General features: G+C 39.4%; 3 protein-coding genes across 3 annotated transcripts; all 3 read right to left on the minus strand.

The window, feature by feature from the left end:
* Positions 1–910: 910 nt before the first annotated feature.
* ccna2 (cyclin A2) lies at positions 911–4,296 on the minus strand. Its single transcript, XM_070913273.1, has 8 exons — positions 4,081–4,296; positions 3,220–3,481; positions 2,923–3,029; positions 2,531–2,754; positions 2,208–2,412; positions 1,922–2,035; positions 1,607–1,740; positions 911–1,475 (listed from the first exon to the last, which is right to left on the minus strand). The coding sequence occupies exons 1-8, from the start codon at positions 4,294–4,296 to the stop codon at positions 1,424–1,426; spliced, it is 1,314 nt and encodes a 437-aa protein (XP_070769374.1). The 3' UTR covers positions 911–1,423.
* A 1,156-nt stretch (positions 4,297–5,452) lies between these two features.
* Positions 5,453–10,968, minus strand: bbs7 (Bardet-Biedl syndrome 7). Its single transcript, XM_070913442.1, has 19 exons — positions 10,933–10,968; positions 10,720–10,785; positions 10,529–10,591; positions 10,258–10,433; positions 9,982–10,168; positions 9,804–9,880; positions 9,610–9,740; positions 9,307–9,437; positions 9,104–9,188; positions 8,753–8,855; positions 8,426–8,618; positions 8,218–8,292; positions 8,048–8,113; positions 7,630–7,769; positions 7,092–7,256; positions 6,786–6,895; positions 6,570–6,673; positions 6,297–6,420; positions 5,453–6,186 (listed from the first exon to the last, which is right to left on the minus strand). Exons 1-19 carry the CDS (start codon positions 10,966–10,968, stop codon positions 6,053–6,055), a joined length of 2,166 nt encoding a protein of 721 aa, XP_070769543.1. The 3' UTR covers positions 5,453–6,052.
* Positions 10,969–11,820: 852 nt separating this feature from the next.
* On the minus strand, positions 11,821–17,991 carry tmem33 (transmembrane protein 33). The gene is made up of 8 exons (XM_070913469.1): positions 17,936–17,991; positions 16,720–16,787; positions 15,544–15,638; positions 15,230–15,417; positions 14,672–14,739; positions 14,226–14,359; positions 13,640–13,723; positions 11,821–12,892 (listed from the first exon to the last, which is right to left on the minus strand). The coding sequence occupies exons 2-8, from the start codon at positions 16,765–16,767 to the stop codon at positions 12,763–12,765; spliced, it is 747 nt and encodes a 248-aa protein (XP_070769570.1). The 5' UTR covers positions 16,768–16,787; positions 17,936–17,991; the 3' UTR covers positions 11,821–12,762.
* Positions 17,992–18,833: the final 842 nt, after the last annotated feature.

Here is an 18,833-nt window from a genome sequence, read left to right on the forward strand (position 1 = left end):
TACTCCAGTTAGTCACAAATGTGTGCTGTCAGTGACAAAGCAAACCTGTTGAGAGTGTGTGAGGTGCCATGCTCCTGAGATGAAATGGTGGAAATCTTCCTGCAGCTGGTCTGAGCTGTGAGTCCCCTCTCCTGTCAGACTCCTCACAAAGCCAGCCTCCCAATTTATGAGGGGGGGGGGGGGGGGGGCAATGGCTTCAACACCACTGGCTGCCTTTACTTCATTTCCAGAGAAAACCAAACCACTGATGAAGCAGAAATTGTCAATCCTATTTGGTCATTTACCAATTTATAATTATGCAGACAAAAAGGCAACCATTGTTTTCTCTGCATGTCTATATTTGCATCTTCCTATAAATTATTTGATTCAGTATGCAAGTTTTGGGCATGTGGATGTCAGACTAATTTTTAAAATGTACCTTCTCTTTATTTGGTGTATTACAAAATATTGATCATGTAAAATCCAAAAATGTCATGAAGCCATTGTAGAGCTTCAGTGTGTAGTCCAAAGCCTATACTTGAAACCAAACTACCATCCATGAATACAAGTGAAAACACTTTCAATACTGCGTTCAGCCATCAACAGCTTGTATTTAGAGCCTCATGCCAAGTAATTACATGCACATAAAGCACCTGAGATCAATAAACTATTAAAGGCTTTAAATTAAAACACTGGGTGCCTGAAAACTCTTCAGACTAAGTCTGAGGGTTTGTACAAATTTAGTTCCCCCCCCCTCCATCAAAACACTCACCACTATTGTTTGATAACATTAAGTTTTAGTCTCCGTGTATCTGAGGAAACCTTAAAATGACCAAAACTGGTCCTCTGCTGCCCCCATGAGTCCAAAGTGACCATAAAGATGTAGACATGAAGTCTTACTTTAAATGAATTTTATTTACAAGAGCCATATTTTACAGTGCAGAAGATGCCTTGAAAAGCTGTTAACTTCAAAGACACCAATATAATGAGACAGCTGACTCCATGACAGACAAAAATACACTTTAATCTGCATCCCAAGGTCAAATAGTTAAGTTAAACCTCTGAAGGTGAACCAGCAACAATAACTGCCATCAACTCAACCCTTAAAGTGGAAAAAGCCAGGATTTAGGTTTTCTGGGTTCGAGTACATTCACAGGTCTGTTGGAGTTGACACTAGATCAAAGTAGAATGTTTACAGAGTGGTGATAAGACATCTACATTTTGTCTGCAATTAAAAGCCAAACCATTAAAACCACTTGATTAACCAACACAACTGTAGCATCTGGTATGAATGTCAGGATTGAGTATAAAAATATTAAAAAAACTCTAAACATCTAGCTCTACTCCAAGAAGAGCAGGCCATGTTATTTGAAACTCTGGCACACGTCATTAAAAAAAGAAAAAGACAGGGATACAACTCTACATGGATAAGGGGAGGAAGGAGTCACTTCAGCAGCAATTTAGTTGGAGCATTGATGAGGGAAACTTCAAAGTACCTGCAAAAGAAAGAAAGTGTTTAGAACAGTTATGCCAGACTGCATACAGTTTCCTACAAGTGAATCCAAACCCACTAATGAATATAAATTCTGAAACATTAAACAAACTGGTTTATTAGCAGCCGACTTACTTGGGTCCCTTGTACTTTTCCCGAACCGACTGCTGGGCATGCTGAGCAGCATTGAGGTGGATTCGGTGAAGATCCTCAATGCATGGCATCAGATCTTCCAGGGAGTAGCCAGTCATCTCTGTCAAGGACTTGGGCTGAGGATGACACAACTGGAGTCATTGCTTGTTTGCACATGGCACAGAAGCCCACCGTTTCCCCCACTCAGGGAAAACGGGACTGATAACAGTCTTTAATAGAGAGGCTTGCATAAACATCTTCAGGAAATACAAAGATATGTTTGGCTTGAGCACTGAAAGACCATTCTCTCAAACTTACCCATGAGCCACCAGTCACCACGTGGTTGGCCAGAGCATAGGCTGCAGCAGCTGTCTGTGATGGTAGGTACTTCAAGCAGGGATCTGAGTCAACCAGACTGAGCTCCCCAAGGTACTGAGAAAGAATAGAAGACTGAGCTACATGCAATTTGTGTAAATAAATTATGCTGACCAGAGATTGTTTGGGTTAAGATAAAGATTAGGGTTTAATCTTTGCCATGTGGGCTATAAAATTCTTTGATATATGTGACCAAAATGTGTAAAAATACTTTGTAATATTTGCTCACCAATGCCAGACTCTCCACCTGTTTGTTAACTGACTGATGGAGGAAGTAGTGGGTGAGAAACTGGTTGATGCTTGGTGCTGCCAGATCAAAGGAGAGCACTTTAAGCACCAGATGCTCCATTCTTAACACTTGCTTCTTGGTGTAGGTGTCATCTGTGATGTAAACAAACTCTGCCACCTCAGGGGGGTAGATCTCTTCAAATTTCCTGTATTTGGACATTTAAATAGTTACTTTACACAGGGGGAAAAGGCCAGTCTTCGACAATACTTGTACTTTAATTGCAATTTGAATAGACTGAACAAATATCAAATAATGATACGTACGAAGCCAACAGCATGGCAGCAGTCCCAACCAGCTGAAGCTTCCCCCTCAGGACAGACATGGATGAGAGGAAGCGATCGATGTAGTTTACAGCCAGATACAGAGTCTCATTCTGGAGCTTGTACTCTTCTCCGACCTCGACAAGCCAGTCCACCAGGATGGCTCTCATGCTGTTGGTGATATCAGGTTGCTTCTTCATGTAGCCTGCTTTAGGCCTGGTTTTTACCTGTGGAGCAACGCCAGTGTTTTACTCGTGAATCTACTTGCAGGCTAAGTAGATCTTAGAAAGTACATATTTAACTACATTTCTAAAAAGGCCTCATGACAAGCACATTATAACCCAACAAGACAGCTGAAAGAGGCAGGAGATGGCATTTGTAGTATAAAGTCTCACCTCCATCTCCCTCAGGTACGTGTGGATTTCAGCAGCATATTCTGGGACCTCATTTACATTGACTGGTTTCTCCTCCCCCTCAACCACAGACATTTCCATGGGAGAGTCTGAGAAAAGAAAAGTTTAACCTCATTTAGACAGGCAAAGCAAAAGTCTGGTCATGGAGTACAGTTACTATAAAAATGTGATGTAAATGTGCTAAATAAAAAAGACAATGTCATGCTGTGCATGCCGATAAGGTGCAATCAGACAGAATTTTTTTATAGTAAGTATTTTATATAAGTATTTACAACCCACCAAAGCTGACATCCATTGCTGACGGAATGTCAATGGTAGCCAGGGGCTGTCGGAGCCGTGCCACAGCATTGTCGATTGTGAGGAGAGACTCTTCAGTGATGGACTTTGCTTTGACAGCCTCGACCACCTGAGGTGGCTTCTTGGCGCAGGAGCCATCAGGCTCATCCACATGGATCTGGAAAGCGGGCTGCTTAGTGGAGGGCTTCTCATAGCAGCTTTTGCTAAAATCTTCATTTTTACAGGACAAGGGCAGTGATGACTCCTAGGGGATGAAAACAAGGTCAGTACAAACCTTCATTGTCCTATGAGAAGAAATGTTTTGCAGCAACACAGCATGAAAACACAAGACAACTGAATACAATAAGTGTTGGTACTACAGTCAAAAGCTTCATCTGATTAAAACAAAGAAATAGCTTGGGCATAGGCCAAATATATAACACCCAAAATTGTTACTAGGGAAGGCAGGAGGAGCCCTCATGCACAATAAAACAAAAAAAATCCAAACAGAATAGAGATCACAAGACACGTCTATGGTTGTATAATTAGAATTGTTGAATACAGCAGTAATGTTATAAAGTGAGGGACTAATTGTGATATTAAAATGGCGGACAACCTGTGCAACAGACGGAGCTATAGCTACATTTAGATCCATCTATATATCTATATATATATTTGTACAAATAAAACATTTTAAAAAAGCAGCCCAAAACTGACATCCAATCCTAACATGCGACTAATGTTAACTGGTAAGACACCTAAATAAGCTATTGTTGCCTCCAAAACATACAATGGCTGCCCACCTTAACTACAGTCATCATTAGCAAGCTAGGCGAGCCATTTAGCATCGTTGCCCAAACTGACCTGTTTCGTGCCGCGCTGGTTCTGGGCTTTGCTCCGCTGGTTGTTCTGCAGGGCTCCCAGCACGGTTCTGTTGGCAGCTTGTTTCGGTGGATGGTTCTCTTGGTTCTCGTTTGCAGCAGCTCGGGGTTTTAGCGAGCCTCTCAGTCTTGACAGCATATTTTCTTGGTTGTGAAACTCACTAGCCGCGCTTCCCTGTCCTCTGTTAGCGCCTGACATGTTTCCCTCAAACAAAAAAGGTCCAACCTGTCTCCGTTTGCTTACCGAGATACTACAGCTGTTGTGTGCTCTTGTATGTGAAAGATATATAAAAAATTAGTTTAGTTTCAAAAGATCACGTGTGGACAGTTATATAGAGGCTAGCATTAGCTGCTACCTTGCTGAGGTAGGTTAAAGAATCGTTCACAATCAAAACTAAGCTGTTGAGATGGCAACGACACTTGGAACTGCAGTGCTAAAAACAAAGCAGATCAAAATATAAAAATGTACAGTTGGCGGTACAACATCTACAATTTAAAGCGTGTTTTTAAGGCGCCATACTCGTGAGTTCCGAAGTTACTACCAACCTGCAAACAAGCCAGCTAGCCTCAGTCCATTTACCCAGAAACATGCAAGGGATGTTGCTTTCTCTCAGTTCAAGTAGCCCGCGAGGATTGAAACGGGCCAATCACAGGCCGCACACGTGGTGACGTAATAGATCTACGGGTGCCGAAAGAGTACAAGGTTCGCATAATTACAAATTCAAAACCGGTTTGACACATTTGAACGTAAAGTCGCATATGGACTATGTTATATAGGAGTAACAGCTGTGGGGTTATACTCACCAATGCAGACAATACAAAGCCATGTCTGTATTGTAATTTAATTTGCTCCAACCATAGATAATGTAATATGTAAACATTGTTGGTAACACAACATACTTGTAATTGTAATTCTACTTATTTGGTCATTATTTGACTCATGAATGATGATTTTTCATCTTTTGCCAGCAGTGGAAGATTTCAGATCCTTTAGTTTAATAAAGGAAGCAATACCACAACATACAAATACCCCATTATTAAAGCTCTGTATTCAAAAGGTACAGTAACACTATCTGCAAAATATATTTCACATGCTCATTATGCAGCATAATGGCCCGTCGGTGCTATATTAATGGAGTAAAAAGTACAATATTTTTGTATAAAGTAAGTATAAAGTTGCATAAAATGGAAATACTTAAGTGAATATAAGTACCTCAAACTTGTATTTATTGCTTGAGTAACTTTGCACCACTGTCTATTGCTATAATGCCGCTACAATGCTGTACCATCGTATTTTTGGTACTTGGAAATTTAGATAAGTGTCAAGAGGACATAAATATTAGAAACAAAACAAGTATGGTAATTGATTTATTGACATCAATTTACCAATCAAGTGATTACAGACATAATTTAATGAATGAGACTCGAGCGTGTTGTGTGGAAAAAATATTCAACATTTGTCACATATGGCTCATCGTATCGTACAAGCCTTTTTCTTCAGGTAGAATTTTATATTTTTAGTCGTATTTGTTCACTATACTTCCCATGAATCTTACAATAAAAATAAGCTCTAGTTTTTATTTCAAGAGGAACTCACAGTACTATGGTAATTATGATAGGAAAACATTCATTCTGTGTGCTTTTAAACTGGCTTATATTTGGCCACTGAAATTTCAAACCTCAACCAAAGCTTAGCCACTAATAAAAAGAGGAACCTGCACTATCCTGGCAACCTTGTAGTGGTTTATTAATCACCACCCTTGTTTTTAGATGCTATCAAAAGACATTATAAATATTTAAATATTGTACACCATAGTTAGGACGAACAGTATCTACATGACATCAACACTGCTAGTAACTATCATAAAACAAAACTTTTGTATTTACAATACGAAAATAACACAAACAAAGACCCTCAACGACAAGAAAATAAATACCCTCTAATCTACATGATATCATACCTCACTGAAAAAGTTTAACAGAGAATTTAAGTCATAATTATCAAGTATCTCCAGCAATGAAGACACCTTGGTTTTCACATTCTGGCCTTTGAACTTGAATTTGTCGATGAAGAGGTCTGTGATCATTCCTATAGGAAAGAAAAAGAAACAAAAAAATATTATTTACCACCGGCCAACAAGCCCTAATTCATAACCAGTATATGGATAAGAGAGTTAGAGAAATGCAATGATGCTGCACCATAAAGCCTCTCGAGGTGTGCTGGCTGCTTCTTGTACTCCTCGAGGAGATTAGCGGACTCATCCAAGATGTTGCGATACTCTGGGATGAGGAAGTCAGCGTTCCCCTCATGAACCTGAAGCTCCTACCAATCAGAGAGGAAGAGCGGTGAGAACGTTTAGCTATTAACCAAAGGTGGGCTTGTGGACAAACAAAGTGAATGTATTGAAACAGAGATGATTCAGCTTCAGAGTGGATTATTCCTGTAAAACGACACATTTAACCAATACTTACTTTGAGTGCATCAATAAGCTGAACTTTTCTAGCCAACAACAACTGGTACTCCAGTTTTGGATGTATCATCTTCAGGGTGTGACTCACAGAATTATCACTGATATCTGGAAGATTAACAAACAAAGACAGCTAGTTTAACAGGATTTCATTTAATAGAGATTATTCCCTGGAAAAAACTTGTAAGGAGACAGTGAAAATGGATAATAATACACCTACCATATGAAATGTTCAGATTGATTTTCTTCTTGGTAGCTTCCTTAGAGAGAACATCACTCAGTATGGAGATAGTAGAGATGTTGTCTGACCTGAAGTGACCCTCCCCTTTGCTGAAATTACAAAATCAAATTTTTTTTTTATTCCAAGTGGTTTATCACACAATCCCCCTGTGGAAATAACACAAATAAAACATTTCTAGAGACATCACAGGATATAAAATTCTATAACCCCTTGCCAGTTCTCACAATCTCTACAACTGTATATGCAACCCTAGAAGAGCCTTTCTGCTGTGTCGGTAGTATTTACCAGTAGGTGGCTTCAAGCTGTGTCCCAAGAAAAGTGTTGTGGAAATAGAAAGTGATGCTCTCTCCTGCTGGTGTTTTCTCGGGTACCTCTGGCAAACAGAAGACCACCCAGGAGTGGATCTCAGCAAAACTGAACTGTCCCACCAGACTGAGCCTGTTCATGGGCCTGTATGACAGACAGAGACACAAAGTAAGACAAAGACAAAGACAGTTTGTAAGGTCAAAATCATGAGTCAAAAACTGATGGATGATACCAATGTTACACGATTTTCAAGTTACTGCTATTAACTTACATTGCACTACTTGGGCTACTAAGTCTGAAACCAGGCTACCATTCCAGTAGGATTGACAATAACCTGATTTTTGGCATCAACACTAACCAAACCTTTGCCTTGCCACAGGAATAACACTTAAGAAACCTTCAAGATAGGATTTGGTTACTGAATTCAAATCCCAATCTAAATGATTAGAATCTTCTTAATCTGAAAAACTAAATTTCAAGTTGAAATTCCATTAGATTTTTTAGTAGAAGTCTTTACCTGTCTTGGTCAATGCTGTGTGTCCGCTGGTGGAGGGACAGCGGTTTGATCTGGTACTGGCGGACCTGGCATGTCTTGGGTTGCAGTCTGGGGGTAATGTAAGCCTGCAGGGTCCCATACTGTCCCTCGATGGACCTCACCTAGGAAAACAGTTATTATGGATGAAATTAGATTATTTTGCTGCAGCGCATCATCAGATAGTTTGAGCAGATGGAACAGTTATATAATCCAACAGGAATGTTTCTACTTTGGGTGGAAAGTGATTGATACAATGAGCACAAGACACAGCTGAGTACTGTCTGTGACAAAGCATCCACAATTACAAACAGGAAGGTCCACTGTGGTATTTGTAGCTTTTCATGAAAGAAGTAGGATTAACAAAATGCCACAATATGCAGAGATCTGATGCAAATGTTACCTTGAGCTCAAGTCTGGTAGTGTTAGCTTGACATCTGTACGTAGCCAGGAGGAAGTTCCCATTTGGCTGCTGGAAGCAGAACAGAGTCAGGCCTGTGAGAGCAGCAGCAGGTTCGTGACTTTATTTGTACAGTACGTTTGTCTTGTGTAGAAAGAGTTGACACAGCTCACCTCTGAATCACATTCACTGAAACTGACAACAGCCGAGTTCTTATCCACATCCAGCAGGTCTATGGGGACGTCACTCTGCATAGGAGATTAGTTTTAAAGTTTACATTTTTCATGTTTATGTCTGCAACATGTGATCAGGAGTATGATTTATTAATAAGTTTTACTGTCACCAGAGGTCGCAACCACAGGGGTTTATTAATGAGCAGACCTGGAGCAGCAGATTGTCGATGGCAGTCTGCACCTCAAGAGTGAGGCTGTAGCTGGCGTCGTCCTGGCAGAGGGTGAACTTGTCATTGATGCTGAAGACAGGCACAGCTGACACGGCTGTGCTCGACTGAGAGGTCTGCTGGTACTGCTCACGGCCCTGCAGGACTTTAACCTGCAGCTGCTCCAGCTCTGCCCTGCAAGGGAACAAAATCATTTGTTTTGAACTCGTAATTGAGCCATTAAATAGTATGTCAAACTCTTTAAAGGCACAAGAGACAACACAACAACAGACTGTATAATGAGAAATAAAGCAATATTTTGCTGATACCTGAGTGCTTCTACTTTGGACTGGGTCTCCTTACTCATTCTGACCTCGTCTCCAGGGCCAGCCTCAGCCTTCTGGGGCTCAGTGGTCAAACCAGTCACCCACCCTGAAAGAGGTTATGACAGGAAAGCAGAATATGCTATACATATCAGATCTCCTTCTACTACTTCACATTTTAACATTAACTGCTGGGTTTTAAGTAACCGATACATTTCAGACAGTGCAAAAAATTACTGTATCTCTAAAGAGTGAACAGACATACATACATACATACATACATACAACAGGCATACTTCTCTGTGAGAAAATTTGGGAACACATTTCACACTGTTTCAAATTTGTTTTTAACCTAACCTGTGTAAGTGGCAGTCAAGACCTCATCATAAGACTCCTTCCCCACGCAGCCACCCTGGATGGAAGTTACGCTCTCTGACAACACCTGAAGTAAAAGGAAAGACAGGAAACTTCAGCCATCAATGATCAGTTATCAATCGTGGAATACAAAAAAGGATTGAGTAAATTCTCCATATTTGACGTTGTGCTAGGCATAAACTCACGTGCTCAAAGCGTAATGTGGGCTCACTGGTGCTATCGAAACCATAGACCTCAACCGTCCCATCATCCCTGCCCACCAGGATGTCATTCACTCCGTCTCCAATAATGTCATAAGTGTCAATGCACAGAATTCCTAAAGGGAAACAGAAAAGATCCAAGACGTTGGAGCATCCGTAAAACTGTGACAGTTTAATTGTTTATTGTTGTGGTTTCCCCACCTCCTGCAATCTCACATATTAGTGATTTGTATTTAATTGGCTAAAACATGCAAAACCCTGGTAACCCTGGTCATGTAAACAACATACCTCCTTTCTTTTTGTCATTGTCTATCTCCCATTTGGTTGCAGCTGAGCACACCCCAATCTGGACCAGTCCTATTTTACCATCTGTGGTTCCATAGAGGATTTCCTCTCCTGTAGAGAAATCATTGTTTGACCTCTTTTGTATAACAAAGTCACGTGTTTTATTTCTCTAGTATACGGCACTCAGAGAGGTTAACTTGCCTCCATCTTTGTTGTACAGTTCCAAGACAGATGGCGGACCAGGAACTTCAATGTCATAGGCAAGCTCAGATCCCTACAGAATAAAAAAGACAGAATAATATATCTCATCTAATTGTTTGAGGTAGAACAACTTCCTGTATCAAAGTCAGAACAGTAAATGTAATCATGGTCTACCTGCAAGACTCTAAGAACCCGATCTTGACACGCCAGGACCGGGACGAGGCGAGTCAGGTTTTCTGAGGACAAACATGTGATATCATTGATTTTGTCTCCAGAGAGGTAGTAGTCTTGGTCCTTGCAGTCACAATAGTGGTTGTAGATGTAACTTGCACACACAAAAAGATCAGCGCCTGACACATGCCTGGAGAAGGGATAACAAACACAGATCAGCACAGTGACAATTACACAGTTCTGCATGAGTCAATCGAAAAGAGGAGAAGGGGTTCCTACATGGCGTTAATGCTCTCAGTGAGGTTGGCTTCAAAGGTGAGGAACTGTTTGCCTTTCTTGGTGAATCCTCGGACCTGAGAACCAGAACAAGCAAAGATCTTCTCCTGTGGAGTTCCCGCAGCTCCTCCAAGGTCTACTCTGGATATTTTCTGCCCTGGAAGTGTTTTAAAGACGGGCTGAAACAGAGAGTCACATTTCTCGGCATTAGAAACTGACATGCAACACATTAACATACAACTGGAAAGAAAAATCTTTACAAAAGGACACAAACCACTGCTTCTCCTTTCTTCATCCCAAAACATGTCAGTATACCATCGTGATCAGCGATAGCAACCTGAAACAAAGATACAAGAGCCATGATGTTGTAGCATGAAACAAATAACTTAAAAGGCACTGCTAGAAACTCCAATAACTCTAGGCTGGCAGTTAGGCACATGCATTGTTCTGACAGATTAACAGTACCTTTTGGGTTGCCTTTTTTCCCAATGCTGGAAGCAGCCTCATAGTTTTCTGGGATGTCACACCAACCTAAGAGGACAAAGCAGATGTAATTGTATTATAACAAAAATTGACAGGGGAAAATAAAGTTACACCCTGAATCAACAGTAAATGTGGAGCATCAAATGAAATACTACTAAAAGCAACATAAACCAAATAAACTGCACTTGGTGTTACCTGAATATAATCAACTCGATTTAAGTGGATCTCCATCTTCTTTCTCTTGTGTCTTAGGTCTTAGAGGGGGAAAAAGTAAGGTGCTAATCTTCCAGGTAACGTTATCCGGTCATAAAACTGCAGGGGTCGTTAGTTGCAGTCCACCTCAGCCATGTGCCAGTCACAACGTGTTGGTAAAATTTCCATCCGAATTACAAGACGATAATAATGGTGAAGAGACACTGGGATTAACTATCTAAGGCAAGGAGATTAGCTCGACGTGCTAACGTTGGCTAGCAGGCTAATTGGCTAACACGATTTATTCGCACGCCAACTGTCTACTTTGGTGAACAGATAGCATCTTTAACTGAACCTACTGAGCGACTTTAGGGCACCTGAAGCGAGTTACTGTCTGTATCTGTTGTAACACGGAACCAAACTCCCCCTTTAACGCGAGTATCAAGCATAAACCTTCGATGCAACGCTAAACGCAGTACACGTCGCCAATGGCAACGCTGCAGCAGTAACAAGCTGTGACACCATTGGAGAGAACATTGAAGCTGCGTCCTGATTGGTTGACTCGTACAAACTACCTGAAGATGTGTGGTGTTTGCTTTCCATATTAATAATTAATGTGTATGAATTCACACTAGATGGTGTTGAAAGCTCTTAATTATAGCTTTCATTATAGCAAATGGTTTAAGGTTGTTAGAAGTATTTTTTAAAGATAAACGTCCTCACTCAGTAGGTATTTTGTTCAAAACATGCGATTTGTCAGCATATAAATAATCATATTTCATGTCGGATGGCAGATACTGTGATTCGTTAGTTTAACATTTGTTGATTATGAGGCCAAGATCAACTATAGTAGTTCAAACAAATTATAAACACAAACGACATTACTGTTCTTTAATATTTTATTGGTTTAATTAAGAGATCATTTTAATCTTGTCATAAAAATGTGGTTTGTCTGTAGGCAAACATATTAAACATGGCAGAAAAAAAAAATCAAAGCATGCATTAAGCAAGAAAAGTACATAACAAAATGAATGACGCAAATTCAACTTTCAAACTGAGAAACAAGGTCAGAACGCATTGAAAAGCAGGACGTGCAACTAAGTTCAAATATGAATCCTACAGCAAAATGTCTGGTACCTTAAAATATTCTATAAAATACAGCAGATATCTTGTTTCTCAATTCAACACCCATTTTGACATCATACCTACATAGATTTTGCATGTTGTTAAAAGAGCTGATGGCATTGATAGAATACATTTAAAGTTAGGCATTTAGACAAATCAGAGCATCAGATGCTTTGAACATAAAAAAGAAACCAGAATGGGTAGAAACTGCAAACAAACCCCATCCTCCATCCATCCAAACACAACATGATTACTTAAAAAAAAAGAACATTTTTAATTATGTATAAGCACATTTCACTTAAGTTACTAATCTCAGAATGTTAATGTCTCATCATAGAATAAGTGATTTTCATGAATAAATAAGGACATAAAAGGAAAACATAATAACAGCCGATACATACAGAACACAGCTGATGTCTACTGTGCTCCATTCAGTGAACGTAACAAAGTGAGGGGTGTCCACTGCTTGAACGAGGTCACATTAAGAAGATGGGAAAAGAAATATCACCATGAGACTTCAGTGCATTACTGGCTGGTCTTCAACTGTCCTCAAATATACAGAGAAGTTGGAGCACAGACTGTAAAGTTGACATTCAAAAAACTGTTCCTTCTGTTGATGGCAATGTCTGTCCCCATCAAAGTTTAAGTCACATCCTAAATGGTAGAAAAACAAAACATAAAAGAAAACAAAACTTTCATGTAGTGTAATCAGACCCCTGTGGGGGCGAGACGGCTGACGAAGGCGATACTGCTGAGGCACATCCTCCTGAAGAAGGCGGGGCAGGCAGGCTTCATGATGAAGTGCTCCAGAAGAATTCGCAGCTCTGTGAACAAGGTGCTGGAGTGGAAACAGGTGTGTTTAATATTCAACTCTGACAGGCCACTGAAGTCATTCTCTTAAGTGTTATATCAGGTCATATTACTCTGCAATCAAAGTACATTTGTTACTTCGAAATCAAATTACTGTTCATAGGAACATCTCAAGCAAAAAAGTATTCTGGCTGCAATTTTTTTTCAATTAGTTTTATTTTGGAAAAAGATATAATATATAGAATAATCATATGAATTAAATTTTTCTCTCTTTGTCTTCTTGTACTGAAGAGTTCTCTGACTCTGACTGGCTACAGCAGCTTTTCTGCAACATAATGTTTAATTATTATTTATCATATTTTCTGCACTCATACACAACATATATGTAGTAAAGCCTGACTAATACTAGATTGGACAGACGCTAAATTACCTCAAACATATCTGTATTGTAACTTTTTGGCCAAACTGCATCTAAGACGAGCTAATGCTGGCCGATAATATCAGTCCGGCTGAATTTACTCCCATGGACACAAGGTACAGATATTTACACGGCTCCAAACATGACATACTTTGGTGTTTTCATTTTGTTTTGCAATAACATAAATTAACGTACATTTAAATTTTACTGTCAAATGATTAATGTCCAGCAGCAGCAGCAAACTTTGAGAATTACACAGAAAGTTTCAGGTTCTCTTCACCCCTGTGAAGCTGTTACATATAATTATTACATAAAATCCTGTGCTTTGTGACAATGTTGTATTATTGAACATCTTACCGGCAATATGGGTTTCTTCTGGATGTGTAGCGGAGAGTGAGGAATCGGTAGTAAATGAAAGGCAGCAGCAAGCTCCCCTGGCCACTGTCACAAAGACATGATATAAATAAGTGAAAACTGATTTTATACACTTGTTCAATGTTTAAGCACTTTTTAAACTGCAGTAACAAGAACTATCTGGCCTCTTTGTAGGTTGTTTGAAAATTTGCATATGAAAATAATGCGTCTCAGACCAGTAATGAAGCTGACTCGTAGTTGAGATACAATTCAATAAGACTGATTTATGTAGTTTATTTGGTAACTGGGATTTACAGGATTCTACTTCTTCTAGATAAAAATCTAGAGTGTAAATTTAGTGAGATGGAAAACTGTAATCTGTAATCTGTCACATTTATTTTTGGCAACGTAATACTGATTAACTGATGGTTGCATAAGCAGAAAACAATCAGTACTTCCACCACAGTGTCACATATCCACGCACATATAACGGTAGATCATGTCATGACATGACATTTCAATGCAATGCAATAAATAAAATATTACAGTAAAAATCTGCAAGGTGTCTTGATAATAGTCGTGCGTTTACCTGAAGAGCATGAAAACAGTCGCTGGCATCAAGAAGATCTCATTGCAGGCGATGAACTTCAGAATATTCTGCTGATTGGACGTAAGTTTGTCCAGGAGGTTTCTGATGAACATCAGGCTGCTGGGGCCCACCGACTGCCAATAAAGACAATGAAAATCAGAAGCTGACAACAAAGCTTCAGTTACCTTTTCAGTGAGGCAAAGAGTTTATACTGATAGAGAGAAGTGAATGTAAAAGTAATCATATTAACAATCATTGGTTTCATTGGATTTAAGGTTAAATTTGGGTCTCTGAACAATGGCTAATTTACTGAGGAGGTGCTTAAAACACCATTTGACTGGTGACAATTTTCCACCTGGGGGTTAAACAATGTTCTGCAAAAGGTTTTCTGTCATGCTGTCAACAGCATTACAAGTCACATCAGGTGACTGCTGCCTCATACTCACATCAAGGACTTTCTTTGTGTAGGTAGTTGCATGAAGCAAGGAGAAGAGAAAGACTGGGAATATACTCACTGAACACGAAGTGTCAAGAATCAACATAAAAAGACAGGGCATAAACCTCACACAATAATGTAGTGCAGTTATTAAGACGGTGTGCACTTTCATGTGATACTAATCAGAACCACTGAATGTGCAGAGTGCACCCATGCCGTCAAAGCAAGAAAAACAGAAATGTAAGTAAATATCATTACAGAGAAAAGTAGCTATAAGTTCATGAAAATGAAAGTAATAAATTTAAAGTAAAACAATACCACATCCCACTACTGATGAGCATTGTAGCTGCACCCAAAGTGATAAAGTAGTGCTTCATTATTATTTATACCTTTTAAATAAGGACAATAGTCATGCAGTCCTAGCAGGCACTCTTTAAGACAATGTTATCAATGAAAGCCTCCACATTAACCATCTCATAATCACTATCTCTGTATGATTTTACACTTTCAACCAGATACACAGCACTGTCCACTTGTCTTTTTCCCATATTTGAAGGTGAAAGGATACTTGTGATGGGGTAGGAGTTGACCAGGATGAGTGAGTAGAGCAGGTAATGGCAGCTATCCTCCTGAAGAGCCTGGGCCAGGAAAGCTCTGCTCAACTGAAAGCGTGGAAGCCTCTGATGCAAGCGAAGTGCACTAGTGAGGGCGTTCGCTAACAAGGCTCGCTGATAGAAGTTAGCTGCTGCATAGGGTCTGAAACACACAAGCAGTCACAAATATTCTGACATCTGTTCAGACTGGGAGAAAGGAGAACAGGGTGAAAACACAATCAAATTTTGTAAAATGATGTCTTTTAACACTGTCACTGAGTGAACTTACCCCAAAACTGGTAGAATAAACATTACGGAGCAGTAGACGGTGAAGAGTCGTGAAAGCCACATTGCCGTTTCCAGCTTGTTACTCATTAAAAATTGCTATGGAAGAAACAACAAATTACATTCAGGAGTTTTAGGCACATAAAAGTTGAAGGAAACGCGATGCTATGTGTTGAACTTGCTCCATCACTTATGACATAACATCATGGGGGAAGGATGTACAGTCTTAACGGTGCTAAGGTTTCAGGCAAAGTGCTGGTACACCTCTGTTAGCTGGTATGATTTGATATTTTAGCATTAGGGCATTTGAAATGACAGGATGGGTCTTCTGTTTTCTCATGTATACTGAAAACAAATTCACTGAAAGGCTCAGATCTTCACTCATGTTCTCTCACGGTCAGCATAAACCAGCCAAACTAAAAAACAACTTAATTCAATCTAAAGTTCTCAACCCTCTCATAAAAAGTCAGGAGACAAGTTGCAGCCTCCTTCAGCTGACTCCACCCGAGTTAGGCAAACTATTTATTTCAAAGGTTCAACATGAACTGACTAGTATGAATACAGAGTTTGAAAAAGGAAAACATTAACACAATCTAACAATCAAATAAATTAGGGGTGCAACTAAATTATTTTCATTTGTGATTATTATTTTCTTGATAAATCGTTTGGTTGTGAAAAATGCCCATCACAAGTTCCCAAAGTACAAGGTGATATCTTCAAATGTCTTGTTTTGTCAGACCAGCAGTGCAAAAACAAAAAGATATTCAGTTTACTATCAGAGGACAAGAAGATATTCACATTGGAGGAGGTGGAACCTTTTGATTTTTGCCATTCATGCTTGAAAAACACTCATTAATATTATCAAAATGGTTGCAGATTAATTTTCTGTCGATTGACTTATGGTCACAGCTGCATAAATACCTCAGGAACATATAACTGTGCTACACGATGAGCAGTGCTAAATAAAATAAAAAACATAAAATCCTGTGTATTTGTAAATGTGGACACAATCACAAGGATCAGCTTCAGAGCCACAGAAGACGTCCAACAAATGTTTTTGTGGGCTGAGTCGGACTCCTTGTGACGAGTATCTTTGTATGTAGAATCAGTAGAGCTCACCTTACCAGATGTGAAATAGTTGGAGGATGTAATTGTGTGGCCGGGTCAACAGCCAACTTACCACAGGCCCTAGCTGGGGAGGAGGACTTTGTTGGTTTGTGTCAGCCATCTTTGGGAGTGTGAGTTGCTCTGTTGATGAAAAAAAACTAAGTCACACCATAAAGCAATACTGACAAGCCGTACCAACAGGAGTCACAACTACACTATAAAGACTACGCTTGTTCGTTGTTGATACATAACAAACCTTTCCTTGGGCTGCAACTAACTATTGTTTTCTTTATCGATTAATAAGACGAATATCTTTTTGTCAGAAAACATTGTATAATGTCCAACCATCATGTACAAATTGTTTGTCTGAAAAACAGGCAAATCTCAAATATATTCAATTGACTATAGTATATGAAAAAGAGAAGCACCTACTCCTCACATTTAAGAGACTTCAATGCTGAAAATGAGTGAAACAATTAATCGATCATCAAAATTAGTTGTCAATTAAGTTTCATTCATTCATTCATTAATTCATTCAACAAGAGATTGATCTGGCTACTTATCATTTCCACTCTAACCTTCCGCTGGTCTCAAACTAGCAGGTCTGCTTTTTATGGTAATCTTACTTCGCAAACTTCACTTGTATCACTAGTGCTGCTTTCTAGTAGTAACGTGGTAACTGACGCTGGATATTTATGTTTAGCTGATTTTGCTCATTTAGCTGAGCGAACCAGGAGGCCACTGTGGCTTTTAAAAGTGAAATTTTTAATCTCAATGAGACTAACCTTCACAAGGAAAAGCAACACAGGAACTAAATAACTATTGTGTCTATAATTTGCTCTAGCCTTACGCTATGTTAGGTGTATAATGTTAGCTTCTCTGGCACACCTAGCCTTCGCTACTATTAGTAAGTAGTGGCTCCTTTATTGAATGGAGGACCGATGCAAATGGAAAAAACTAACGCGTTACTACAAATCAAAGTGGCCCAGTTCAGACCAACGCGTGAAAATACTCAGGAACGACTACTGTCGGTGGTTTATTAATGCTAACGCGACGACAGCTAACGTTAGTAGCAGGTGGATCTAGAATATTCTGTTACCATCGTTACTAGCATGCGAGCTAAAGCCTCCGCTAACGTTAGCTACCTTGCCTTTCGTTAGCTCGTGAATTTATGTTACCCTGGTTACGCTGCCTAACGTTAGCTGTCCCGTCTGTTTAAAGGAACTCGCACAGAATGAATGCTGCTGCTTGAAAATATATACATAGCAATAATAAAGCATGTAGCTCACCAGTGTTACAGCGTCGGTCTATAACGTTGCGTGCTAGGTGAACAGTGACAGGCTGCTGGTCACCACCACTGAAGTAAATGATCAGCTGACCTTCTGGGGCAAGAAGGAAAATACCTCTCGCGATATTTTAGAAGGATACTTCCTGGATCACAGGCGACACTTCCCTCTAGTGGTATAAACAATGAAATGCAACAAGGCCTGCTCGTTTTTATGTTCTTGTTTTAATTCTGACATAGCATGGAAAATTAATGTGTCATTAAAATGCACGATGCACTCAAAGTAAAAAAAAAAAAAAAAGATAACATAATGATGAGCATTAATAATGTTGTGTAATTTCCCCCCGGGGATCAATAAAGTATTGATTCTGATTCTGATTCATAATGATGCTGTACATTTGATGCCAGAAAATAATCAATGTGAAATAACTGTCATAACAAACTATCTGCTGCACTATATCTCAGTTTAATATACAAATAACATGTAAATATTATGCATTATTGTCAAATGTAAATCTAAGCAGGGTGTATATGGATACACACAATTTGTTCCAGCAATCTCACGCACCATTTCACTATTTCTTTTTCATCCTTCAGACCCCAAGTGTCCTTTAATGGAAACTATTGATGACACAAATTATAATAATGACAATACAAAACGCGACTCTCTTAATTCAATGGGAAATGTTAAGACTATTGGAATTTCAAAATGAAAGAATGGAATAAAATTCAACAAAATTAAACCGTGTTCTGTTATTCTACAGGTCTCGACGCTTGAAACCTGGAGAGAGAAAGTCGAGCCAGACGCTGTGGTAGGTCACAGTGTTTCCCCTTATTATTATTATTATTATTATTATGTTATATGAATGTTGGTTGTTAAAAATGGCACGTCTCCATTTACT

This window comes from Enoplosus armatus, chromosome 10 (genome assembly GCF_043641665.1).
Source record: "Enoplosus armatus isolate fEnoArm2 chromosome 10, fEnoArm2.hap1, whole genome shotgun sequence".
NCBI lineage: Eukaryota > Metazoa > Chordata > Actinopteri > Centrarchiformes > Enoplosidae > Enoplosus > Enoplosus armatus.